General features: G+C 37.2%; 1 protein-coding gene across 1 annotated transcript in view; it reads left to right on the forward strand.

Moving 5' to 3' along the window:
- The window catches only part of GALNTL6 (polypeptide N-acetylgalactosaminyltransferase like 6), a 425,461-nt gene that overhangs the window by 174,923 nt on the left and 237,454 nt on the right, over positions 1-13,084 (forward strand). Inside the window, exon 3 of the mRNA XM_056490455.1 lies at positions 3,386-3,524. Within this exon, the coding sequence (XP_056346430.1) occupies positions 3,386-3,524 (139 nt within the window). The remainder of the gene's footprint in view (positions 1-3,385; positions 3,525-13,084) is intronic.

The raw sequence follows: 13,084 nt of genomic DNA on the forward strand, positions 1-13,084 counted from the left end.
ATATCTTCAATGTCTCGCTTTACCTTTTTTTTTTAAGAGGAAAGTCTAGCATATTTTCATACTGTTTACGTTGATTACTGAATCAAAAATCAGACTAATAATTCTGTAATCACAAAGGTAAGACACTGTATGAATTAAACATTGCTGTAAGGCTTCCCATGCAGTGGAGAATTCTGATTGGATTTTTGGACTCAGGTTGAATGTGTCATTCTTGTGCTATTGGGTTTCTCCCTTCCTTGACAAATCAAAACCCTGAACTAAAACTTCTGATTGTTCTTAGTTTATGAGGTTATTCTTACTGCAATTGTAAACCAGCCTCAGAGAGTTAGTATCGAGTCTTAGTGCTGGATTGGTTTTATCTGTCGCATTTGGATGAGTCCCCTTTTGGATGTAAAGAGGCAAAAAATTCACCTTTTTTTTTTTTTTTTTTACTCTCGATTTCTACAGTACTTTATAGCCTTGTTGCACTTTCTGTATTTCTATTTTACCTTCAGACAGAAAAGACAGTATAAGAAGGCTTACATCTGTTTGTGAATAGATTTCAAGAAGTCTTCTTGTAGCCAGTAATTATACTTAACATTATACTTCATCACAATCCTTTTCACAGGATTTTACTCTTCTTGTATTGTGAAATTTCCCCTTTTTATCCTGGCATATAGGTCCACCTCCAAACCATTGTGCAGTGATAGAAATTACTGTCAGACATCTAGGAAGGTGAATCATTGACAGGAGAGTTTTCTGTGCTTATGATGTTTTTTTTTTAGTGCTGAGTATGCTCGTATATGACACTTTTCTCTACAAAGGGAGCCCTTCAAGCCTAATGATCACCCAAAAGTTGTAGTTAATTTTTTTTAATGCTTATCTTCTGAGCTCTCTATTTCTCTTCTTCCATAGTCAGTCATAACGAATGGTCTCTTTTTACCAAAGTTCTTTTAGAGAAATTAGCAAACTGCTTCCAGCTGCATCTGATAGATGGCTCCCCTAGCTAATGATCCTTAGCTAATCAGGAGGAGCTGCAGGGTGAGAGAGCAAGCAAACAGAAAGCTGGGAGAAATAGTCATGGCATTTAAAAAAGTGCATGAGTCTCTGTTTATGCTCTACATGTGTATTTTAATGAAGTATTGGGAAAGAGTCATGCTTCACACCTAGTGCACCTCATGGCTGAGCTATACTGCATAATGCAAAAGCAATTTGGTCAAATACTTACACAGCATGATAGGGGAATGTTCTGCCTATTCCTGAGTTGCTCTAAGTAACAACCATGATATCTATACTTTTGGCTTATGCACAGTGATTTTACTCCATATATGATGTGGAAGAATAGAAGACTGTTTTAAAAATGCTTGTCTTCAGTTTCACTGGCTAGGGACATTGTGAAGAAAACTCTTATGACAAATATTCATCTCCTGAAGAGCCAAATAGACTCATTTAACAAAAGCAAAGCAAGGATCCACCTCTCTTTATACAGAGTGAATAACTAGAATATACACTAAATTGTATAGTAAAAAGAAATTATTTGCAATAGTATGTTTTAATCATATAGGTAATTTATTTTAGAATGTTCACAGTATGAGTAACTAGATAAATGGATAAATATAGATATATATATATATATCTCTATATAGATATAATGGATAGATAACTAGGTAACTGGATAAATCTCTCATTAATAGCCAGTTAAAATATTTACTTTTGGTCTATGTAGAATATATAGTGAAAGAGAGGGGCTAAAATGTCTTAGGTTGAATGACATTAACTTAGTGTTACTTTATTATGAATCATATTTGATACAATTGTGCCATTGAATTTTGTGTAGTGCTTTGACTCATCATCAGCTTTTTTAGAATCATAGTTCTTCCCCATGAATAGTATGAAATCATAAAGATTCATGTAGAAGCTTAGTCTCAGATTTGTATTATGTTAGTGTCTTGCATGCATTTGGGGATAAAATTGACAAAATACCTGTTAGCAATGAAATAGCATAAACAGAAAGGGTTTCATGATGAGAATTAATTTCTTCCCCTTGTAAGTAACAGTGATTGTTTTCATTAAGAATTTACATGAAATTGTAAATATATGCACAAATTTTGGAATAAAACCCCACTATTTTAGCTGAAAAAATCTGGAACTGAGTCACTACACCACCTTCAATTGCATATTTTGTGGTTTTAATGTCTTGTGCTTGTACTGTGTGAAATAGGGCAATGACAGAGGCTTAGAAGCTTTAAGAATAGCTCTGGATGTTTCTCTCAGGTTCTGGTTGCTTTCCTCTTCATCTACTCATGTAGCTGCTCTTCATTAGCTGAGCATCACATGCCCTTAATCACTTATAGAATCCAGCTGATTAATTTCTCTATAAGAACCCAGGTAAAAGCAGGTATTTTCTTAGAGGGAGCCTGTTTAGGAGAGAGAGGTTATAATCTGATCAATGAGATGTTCTTTTCTGTTTCCTTTATATGGAAAACATATGTTCTTGAGAACCTGAGTAGGCTTGAAGGGTTTTGAAGCTCTAAAATGTACATCCTCTCCAAGAATGGGAGGAATAAAAGTAGTTGAGAAGAACTGAAGGCTTTTATTTTCTGATTTTCTTTGAAGTGCTTTTATTTGTTCTCTGCTCTCTTACTGGAAGAGATAGAGGTGTAGTAGCCTGAGGTAGGTACTAAGCAAGCCAAGTGACTGATGATGAGAACGAACTTGGGAATAAAAAGCTGGAATAGGAAGTCTGTGCTTTGCCAGGGAACAAACAGATAATTTCTTTGGGGAAGCAAAAAGTGACCAGTTTCTGAAACCAACTCCACAGTGCTTTGGCATTAGAAACACTGAGTACATCTGTCTTGTATCTAGGAGTGTGAGGGTGTTCAAGGAGCCTAGAACAAAACATCTGGTTTCCTATTGTTTCTTCTGGAAAGTTGGACACCCTGAACTTCAATGCTTATGTTGCATTCTGAAAGCATGAGTGGGTATTAGGGGTGCTATACTATGAAGTAACTCAGTAACCAGGTTCCTCATAGTGCTTGAAAGGCATATTGCTGGAACTGATCTGTTTGTTCATAATTTTGCTATGGAAAAAAAAAGTCTTAAGTTAATTTGCAATTTAAATTTTTCTTAAAAAATGGCTTTAACCTGATTGTGTGTCTGGTTAGAGGGAAGTTAAATAGGGTGACTTCAGAGGAGCTTTTGAATCTTGTTGTTTGTACCTACTTTCTGTTTCTATATTGGAAATAAGAGGAGTATTGCTAAAGACATTGCAAGAAATCTCTTTGAGGTGTTCCAGGCACAGTGTACTAAGTAGCTAAGTTAAAGTTCAGTGTAACTTTTTTTTTTGTCCTTGTAGTACATTTTTTGCTGTCAGTTTAAGGCAAATAATTGTTTTGTTTTGTTATAGGGAAAGGTGAACATGGGAAACCGTACCCTCTTACAGAGGAAGACCATGATGATTCTGCTTATAGGGAAAATGGCTTCAACATATTTGTTAGCAACAACATAGCACTGGAACGATCCCTGCCAGACATCCGACATCCTAAGTATGTAAACTCTTTCCTGGGCTATTTATTTTTTAGGATTTTATCTTTGTATGTCTCTAAAGAAATTGTTTTCCAGGAAGGTAAAGCATAAACAGTCAACAAAACCCAATCATTTAATTTTATAAAATGTGGGAAAATTACCACTATGGTTAAATCATTTGCTCTGTCTTTTAAAGTGACTTCTCATCTGATTAGTTGCACATTAGGACTATAAAAGGCCCCTTTTCATTACAGAATGATTTTTATTAAATTTCTGTGTAGTGAATTGGGCTGAAAAGCACTCATATAATTTCTCATGTTCTCATTTGGTTAATAGCTGCAGATCTTTGAGCTGGGGAGCAGAGTGACAACTTGTATATAGTTTTTGGCTGTGATTGCAAAGTGTTTCTCCTGTTTTGTTATATAAAAAGTTAAAACAATCCAATAGCTGCTGAGTGCTGCTTCAGCTGATTTATGCAGTATGGAACTGTGTAAAACCAGAATGTGCATGATGCACTGGCAGAATTTGGGTGCACTGGCTGATGGGATTGTTCCCTAAAGCATTAATATAGCACAGAGAAATGGGATGAAGGTTATTCTGGAAAACAACCACTGAGCTAAAAACATCATACAGCAAACCTAACTTGCTTTTCATGCTCTTTAGTTTTTTGCTCGTTTATACAAAGAGTAGAACATCCTCTCTGTGACAGGAAGAGAGGAACTTTTGCCTTTCTAGGCTCCAGGCTCTTGTCCTCTAGAGTCTTCTGAGTCTGAACTCTGAAGAGAGAGAGCTGATTTGATTTTTCTCCCTACCTGGCATTTTCTCCCTCTTTTAATTGGATGTTATGCAACTGGTGTATGGGGGAAAGGTGCAAGAGTGAGACAAAACTAATTGTCTCCATAACTATGTTTGTACTTTCCTTCAGATACAATTCTCTCTATTGTACAAAGATTCATGTAAATATATCATCCCATTTAACTTATTTTGATATGAAAATTTGTCAGAGAACAGAGCTGAACTTCAGAGTTTGACAGAAGTTCTCAGTGCAGGGAGAAGAGAAACATCATGGCAACTAACACATTTTACATCAAATTTGCAACTGTCTTTTTCAAAGAATGAATAGTATATAAATATTTGCATAGTAAGAGCTTTAAAAAAGAAATTCACGGCAGAGGAATTAACTTTTTGTTAGAGATGTTTCTAATTTAATTTTAATTTTTAATTGTCTGATTTAATTCCTCCATTGTTTTGAAAAAAAAGCTATTTCTCTCTTAATTTGCAAACAATATATTAGTATTATTTGCATAGGATTAAGTAAAAAGAAATATGTTGTTATAACAAGCTGTATGTTTTATATACATTTTTTGCTTTGTGCTTTGATAACTTACCTGAAATTATATGAGTGCTTCCAAGAAGTTTGAGTTCTAATGTACAGCTGTATAGCATTGAAGCTGTGGTAGGTTACATTGTCAGTATAATAAATATGTTCATCAAGCAACTTCCTCTGTTAGCAAAACTGCAGAGGATAATGACTAAACACAAAAGGAAGCTGTCAGGTTTATCATCCCTTTGTGGTTTTGTAAATTGGTCTTATTGGCAACTTCTTTCTCACCTGCTGCTGTCTTCACAGTCCCTGACATTTCCATGCAGGTCCCCAGAAGCAATGTGTTGTCAGATGTGACATATTAGGAGCTAGTCAGTGACACACCAGACTTTCTCTGCCCTCTTTTCCCCACCACAGGTCTTTTTCTGACTTGCACCTGCCTGCATTATTTCCATTTTCCAATTCAGTGAAATGGTGTATGGTGGATGTTTCAGGAGTGTCCTGACTGAACTGACTTGAGTCATGGCCTTCAACACTCATAATTCAAGTAGACTATTAGTTAATTGACTGTATCATTACCATCTAAAGGTAAAGAGATGTGCTATAATTGTCTACTAAGTAGTGCATCAATTAAGGTGACAAAGCTGGGCTCAGTGCTTCTGATGGGTATACCTTGAAGCAAGTCTGTTTGTTGACATGGAAGTCTGGCAATGCTTTCTGACCTACTGCTAGAAACAAACACATCTCTTGGCAGCTGTGTGTTAAGTACAGCCAGTCAAACTGCACTTTGCTTTTGGAAATGTCTCCTCTCTTCAGAAGTGTGTGTGAAATGTGAAGTAGTTCACATGTCATTCTGCTGGTTTTGGCTGGGGTAGAGTTAATTTTCTTTACCAATTTGTGTGTCATCTGTGCTAGAGGCTGGGGCTAAATCATGGCACTAATAGAGTTAGTTCCTTTCAGACCAACTATTGGAAAATTATGTAATTCTGTCAGAGAAAAGGGTGCTCTTCAGTAACATTGCAGTAGGTAAATAAGGTGTGGTATAGCAGGCAGAATTAGTATGGCCAGCTTTTGAACATTATGAAGGGTTTTGCTTTGTGGAGCTTCTAACTGCTCTGAAGCCTTTAGCTGACATCTTATGTGAATTTGTGAGAGATATTGGAATTGTAAACTTTGAGTTTTGATCCTCTGTCTCTATTTAGTGTATGCCATTTGCATAGGGAGAATGGTTGTCTTCTGCTGAAGACTGATTTCCGACTGCAAATACCTTCTGTGATATGTTTTATAGAACCAAACAGAATTGGTTTATTGCCATTAGTAAAGAAAGTTCAAAAATTTAGCCTTCAAATGCAATAAAACTGAGTGGTAAATTCTGTAATTTGAATAAAAACTTATTTTAAACAACAGCTGCAGTAGTTTCTACATTCTTCTAAAGTAACTTCAAAAATATTTTATTCCAAAGTCAAACTAAAGAAACTTTAAGAATCACTTCCAAGTCTTTGGTTTTCTGGGAAGTATGCAAAGTTAGCAGAAAAAACTTGTTCTTTTTAATCCAAATAAATTTTATTTTTCTGAGTTTCTTTGGAAATTGGACTCAGGATTTGCAAATAGCACCTTCTGCTGGGGGATGGGTAGAACTAAACACATGCTTAGAGATTGAGCTCTGAGAAATTCAGGATTTCAAGTCTGTTTAATAATACTCTTGTTTTTCCTGTGATATTTAAAACACTTCAGCAAGATGTTATGATTGATTCCTCTTTCCTTTTTAAGACAGCACAATGTGTGTGCTGGTGCAAAGTGAAACAGTTAACTTCTATTTTAAAGTTGACTTGACCTTTCCTGCATCTTTAATATGTTTTTATTGCATCCCTCTAGTATCTCCCATGCTTTTTTTTTTTTTTTTTTCTGCCTCTCATAGCTGTGCTCAAAGAATATTTTTTACATTTCTGAGTGATCTTTGATGTCTTGTTTCTGTTCCACTCTTGTGTGAAAGCCTTAGCACAGTGGGTTCCAAACTACATTAGCTAATTCTCTTTTCTCTGCCCACAATCATGTCCTTAAGTTTAAACAAAGAAACAATCAAACAAAACTTCTTTCTCCCCCCCCCCCTGCCCCGAATTCTAAATAACAGTCTGAAAAAGCCTTACCACCTCTGTTTGGTTTCAGGACTGATTTAGTGAATATAAGAGTTCTGGTCACCCAAAGCAAAAGGCAATATTGACTTTTAGTTAGTATTGAGAGAAAGCAATGGAATTAATATTTGGGGGTCAGAAATTATGTACCAATGTAAGAAATATTTCAAAACCCACAAGAAGAGTGTTTTCATTCACTTTTTTTTCACCTGCTTTGTGCTACTTTGTGTAGCCTAGAATACCAATAACCTGCTAATGCTAGGGTAAAAGTTGGCAGTATTATTTTCTATTGTAGAAAGAGAAATGCTACTTATTCCAATACTGAATGTACCAGTTGAAATTAATTCTTATCTTCTCCACATTATCAAATAGAAGTGGTCACAGCACCAAGCCTGACAGAGTTAAAGAAATGTTTGGAAAATGCTCCAAGATGAATGGTGTGATTCTTGGAGTTGTCCTGTGCAGGGCCTTGTTCCTTGTGAATCTCTTCCAGCTCAAGCTATTAAATTATTCTATGTCTTGGGTAATCTTAGATCAGATGTGCAAATATTCTGTGGCTTACCTGAGTAATGTATCACAGGAAATCTCATCCTTTAAAGGTTTCTCTGGGCATAGATAGATTGATTTGGTAATGAAATTATTAGCATTTTTGTTGTACATTAAAAATGTCCAACCTGATTCTTGTCATGTCTGGTTTTTAGTCTGTATGGGCTGGAGTCAGTGTTTCTAATCCTTTTCTGCTGTCTTGCTGTTGATGTGTGAAGAGCTGGCCCTTCACTGTCACTCCCAGTGATATTCCTTTTTAGCAGTCTGAACTATGCTAATTTTTCTTAGACATTAAATTTTTCACAACCCTCAGAAGAAATGCATTTTCATAATCAAAGAAATAAGAGTGTTTAGCTTAGGGCTGGCTGCATCTTCTGTGACCTGAACATTAATGAGGTTTTCTTTCTTTCTAAAAACCAAATTTCATTCTGCTTTTCAGAAGCTGAGAGAGTGCCTGAATGGTTCTCTCTCAAAACATTCGTATGCAGTGTGATTGCTCTCAATTGTTTTTTTGATTTTTTTTTTTTTTTTTTTTTTAAGAGGCTAAAATATAAATGTAATGGGAATTCTCTGGGCAGTATGTTTTTTTGATGGACTCCATTTTTGTGTTTCTTTAGAGTAGTTGCACAGTTAACAGAGTTGGAGTTGCTCCTAATCTCTGTATTTTGTGCACTTTGCAAAAATGCTAGTATTACTAAACTAATGGGAAAGGGATATAGTTAGATACATAGGTGTCTTGCTTTGAAAGACAGTTATTTGCCAAGAAAGGCAGGAGCTCCTCTCGAGATGGAGAATGCAGACTCCCCTCCCTCTTGATTATTATAATTTTGGAATCAGGGACTTTCAGGCAGAGCTATTGGGGTAGGAATAACAGCTCTTTACCAATATATCCAACCAGACAAACAGAAACAACAGCAGCTATGAAAATTAACACCAGAACAGAACAGTGACTCAGTTCCAGTCCTTTTTCAGCCGCAGACTCTCTCCCTGCGCTCGGTACCGGTGATGGGGCAGGGCAGGGCTGGGGTGGTGGCAGTGGGGTCCCAGCTGGGGGAAGGATGGAGGAAGGCTCCCTGCTCCCCGTGTGTGCCCTGGGGCTCGGCTGTGTGCTCGGAGGCAGCAGTGCAGTGTCCCACAGCAGAGAACCTGGCTCCCAGCGTTGGGATGGCTCGGGGTGGAAGGGAGCAGCCCTGTCGTCTTCCTCCGACCCCACCAGAGAGCCAGAGCCCCCCCAGCTACCCCCCCAATCTCTTTTAGCTGTCATGAGCTAGGGTGCAGCCCAACAACTTTTCTTAGCATCATAATGGGGAAAATTCCACTGAAAGAAAAACAGAAAGGGAACAAACCCCAACCCCCAACAATAGGCAGGCAGTAGTACATATCTGAATCCCCTAAAAAGTAGTTATTGCATTTTATTTAGTTAATTTTATGAGTACAGCACATTTGTCACAACCTAGCCTATGTATATTGTCCCTAAAACTAAAATGTAAAAGTTTGTCTTTTGTCTTTTCCAATATAAATTCCAGTTAATTCCCTCTGCAGTCTATGATCTGTTGTCCTGCCTTGCTAAAAAAAAATAAGTGAGACCAAATCATTTAAGTATGCTGAACTTACAAATGCTTAATAAGTCTCTTACAGAAGTAATTAGTTATTTGTATTGATCTCCTGTTGAATTTTCGATCATATGGTGGAAGAAAAAAAGACAGTAGAAGGCTTTTTCTAGTTCTTATTCATTTGGGGGAATCAGAAATGTCTTCAGACACACATACATATTTCATTGCTTCATACTGCTGATTACTAGTATTAGCTTAATTTATCTGGCCACTGAGCAACCTGTTTAAACTCAAGGTGTGCTTTTAGTGGGTGGTGGAAAAGCTATTACTGTGCTTTTCAAACTGTATTGCTGAATAATGTAGTGAAAGTGAAAAGTCATGTGGTCCAAACCCCAATAGGCAATGTCCCCATTTCCAAGCCTGACCAGATTGTTCTTTGCAGTTGCTTCAGGGCATCCCATTTGAAGTGCAGCTCCTCAAAACAGGATCAGGAATATTTTATACCCTGGAAAACCTATGGCTTTCTGTCTCTGTCATGCCTGCTGTCACTTTCTCTGCAGGATATGTATAGATAGGAACAAATAACATGGTATAATTCCCAAGTGCTTTCTGGGTGCTTGTATGCCTTTTTTTTTTAGGGCAGCAACAGCAAAAATGTGGCTGAAGATTGATGATTCCTCTTCCCTCCTTTTATTGAGAAATAGGCCACAATGTTAAATAGGCCAGTGAAGAGAGTCCAAGCTTGATGGGTCTGTTTCTGCTTACTGAAAATTATTTGATAAAAGAAATAATCGGTTTATGCACGTGGAGAAAAGTAGTTCTTGTGTTTTTAGATGCCTTGCATGTTACTTAGACTCCAGTAAATCCTCCCACACTGCTGAGAAAATAGCAAGCTGCAGTAAACACAAGTGTGAAATCTAAACTTAATGGGGACAGGAATTCTGAAGAATATTTACCCTCCAGCCAGTTCTGCACATCTGGGATAGCCAAGTCAATTAGCATTTGGCAATGGTTAAAGCTTGAACTTTTAACAGTAATATAATACAATAGTAAAATTGGAAAGTACATCCAGCTTTGCTAAGATTTGTGTGGAATGTGGGATATTCTGGGCTTTTGTATCTTTGAAGTTCATGGGTGAAAGTGATGATATATGTTGTTAATACAATAGTTTTATGAAGAGCCTCAGTACACCTTACCTCAGTAAGGCAGTACATTCTCAGCAGTACATTCTCATGGCAACACAATTAGCTGTTGCACCTTGTGTAATAAGGACAGCAGATGTGCAGCAGTGCTGGAATGGAAAAACAACTTCTATTTTGCCTAATTTGATAGTGAGTAAGCTTCTTGAGCTCCAATTTTCTGAAGGCTGTGCTGGCCACAGGATGTAGTAATAGGCATGAGAATTTACTAATCTTGTTGGCATATGTAGTCCATGACACCCAACGGCTTTTTCACAGCATTTGCTCCCTTGTTTACCAGCTGTGATTTTGGTATTATAAACACTGATCAGACCTAGTACTATCTTGCCTGTTACCTTTTTTAATGTGTACAGGTGATGGTGTTGAGAGGTGTAAGCCTGACCACATATTACAGTGGAAAGGAGAGGGGAAAAGATTTAGGCACATCACAGAAAGACTTTGAAAACTAAGCATTTTATGTGAGAGCAAACTGGATGTAGTAAGTCCATGGGCCTGATGGATGTACCCATGGATGCTGAGGGAGCTAATGTCTGTTTGAGGCTTCTCTCAATGGTCTTTGAATGATCACAGCAACTGAGAGAAATACCTGAGGACTGATGCAAAACTGGGAGGAGTTGGCTGAGCGTCTAGAGGGTTCCTAGAGGGCTGTGGGGTACCTTTGGAATGTAAGGGCAAGTAGTAATAAGGTAACTAGGATTTCTGAAACAGAAGTCAAAGGGTTATTGAATGTCACAGGTTGGTTTGTTCCTGAAGTAGTGTGCTGTAAAATGCACTTTGAAGTGACAAAACCTGGATTCTAATCCTGTTCCTTCTTCAGCCAGGAAAATGACCTTAGACTCAAAATAGAGGTTTTTTTATTGATCATATTTTGCCTTATATTTTGATAATTATTTGCTTTACTTGTGAGAGACAATCAGATAAGCTTGCTAGGGTTGAATGAATGATTTTTAACTAGATTATTATTTCTCTGATCTTCTCTTTAAAAAAAAGTGTTTTGAGGGTGTTTGCTTGTCTATGTATTAAACTGGTCTGATGTTATTTTTGAATTCATAGGTAACAAAGTGCAAGGTTTAAGCTAAAATATAATTAGAGTACTAGGATGCCTTACGTGCAGTTGCTAATGAGGAATTTTGAGATGGTATAAAATGACTACCTGTAGTATTTCCCAATAGATATAATACATGAAGCTGAGTAGATAAGTTTCTTAAAACATATTAATGGGTATTTTTTAATTTACAGCATCTTTCCATAAATTATGATGTTTCTAGAAGTCACTGTATCATAAAACAAAACTTTGTAAATATAAACATGCTTTATGTCAGTGTAGTTTATCTGACTCTCAGACTCTTCCCTTGGGTAGAGGAACTTTTTGGTTTGAAGGACAAAGTGAGGAAAACTCACAGACTGATTTCTTCAGAGACAGAGAGTGCTACTGAAGAGACATGACAGGCCAAAATGAGGCAATTTGACATAAAGTCACAAGCACCTAATTCAGCTCCATCAGTTCTGATGAATTCCATGCTGAGAGAAGTCCACATAGAGCACAGGACTTTGCCTCCTTAATTCCCAAGACACGTTGATAATGCATTTAATAGCAATTTCACAAACAATTTCTGCTGTACAATTTATTTTTCTTCTTTTGCATGAAAATAGTACTAATGTTTTGGAGAAGGTTTATTCTAGTGAAGTGTTGTGACATTTATTGAGGCCCATACCCAGTAATGCCTGCTTGCTTCCCAGCTGTGAGTCACTGTGAAAATAAAGATTACTTTCCCTGCCATCAGCTCACACCCAAGCTAATTTTACAGCCTTGTCAAATAGCAGGAGAAATTACTAGTTATCACTACTTAATCAGGCTCAGCTGACAAGACTAGATTGGAACAGAAACATGGTGTGACTGAAGCTTGTTGCTGTAAATTGAATACTTTGACATGCTAAGACAATTACTATGTAAATTTCACTGGGAAATGTTTTGTTCTGGTAGCTTATAGAGGTCTTGTCAGTACCTGAGGGCCCAGTGGGTGCTGTAGTTTCTTTTAATAAAGGGAAAGAAAAGGTCAGATCTGAAAAAGCAGCTCAGTTAAGAGAGTGAGAGCTGACAAAGCCAGTGGGGGAAAAAAGGTTGGAAATCTCTGTTTTGCTTTAACTTTCCCTGACACTTCCTATATGAGGAGAAAAATTAGAGGTGGGCTACTTTTATGATCCAGAAACTGCAGTAGTAGGCTGCTGCCTTGTTTCCTAGATCCAGCCAAGGGATGTCTGTGAGACACTTAACTTCTCCTATGTTATTTTCTATCAGGGCAATTTTCAAGGTTGTTGATGTTTTTGGAAGGCACAGAGCCTGGTAACTGCCCACAGCATTGCTAGTGGTATCCCTTAACGTGCATAAAGCATTGTTCAGATGTCTGCAGGGTCAAGCAAATTGCTGCTTTTATGAATCAGCTTTTGCTGTCAAGTGGCTGGAATGATGCCAGCACTGCTCTCCTCTCTCATCATTTTAGAAGCCTATATTCTTTCATTTTGTCTTTTACAGAGGCAGTGTATTTCTGTGTGTTTCTGTTAACTGTGAAGCTGTAAAGAGGGAGGATTTGGGAGTTCTGCATCTTTTCTTAAGCTCATGTGATGAGGATGCTTTTCCCACCTCAAATATAAAGTTATCAGGGAAGCAAACAGAACTATTCTTATTCCTTGAAGTAAAAAGAATGCTGTCATTTGTGCCCAGTAGAGTAGGCTAACCTACAAAATGAAATCATAATAGGATTCTTAGTGAATAAGAAAGAAGTGTAATTATAATTCCTTTTCACTACTTCTCTTTTTATGAATAGT

This window comes from Oenanthe melanoleuca, chromosome 4 (genome assembly GCF_029582105.1).
Source record: "Oenanthe melanoleuca isolate GR-GAL-2019-014 chromosome 4, OMel1.0, whole genome shotgun sequence".
NCBI classification, from domain to species: Eukaryota; Metazoa; Chordata; class Aves; order Passeriformes; family Muscicapidae; genus Oenanthe; species Oenanthe melanoleuca.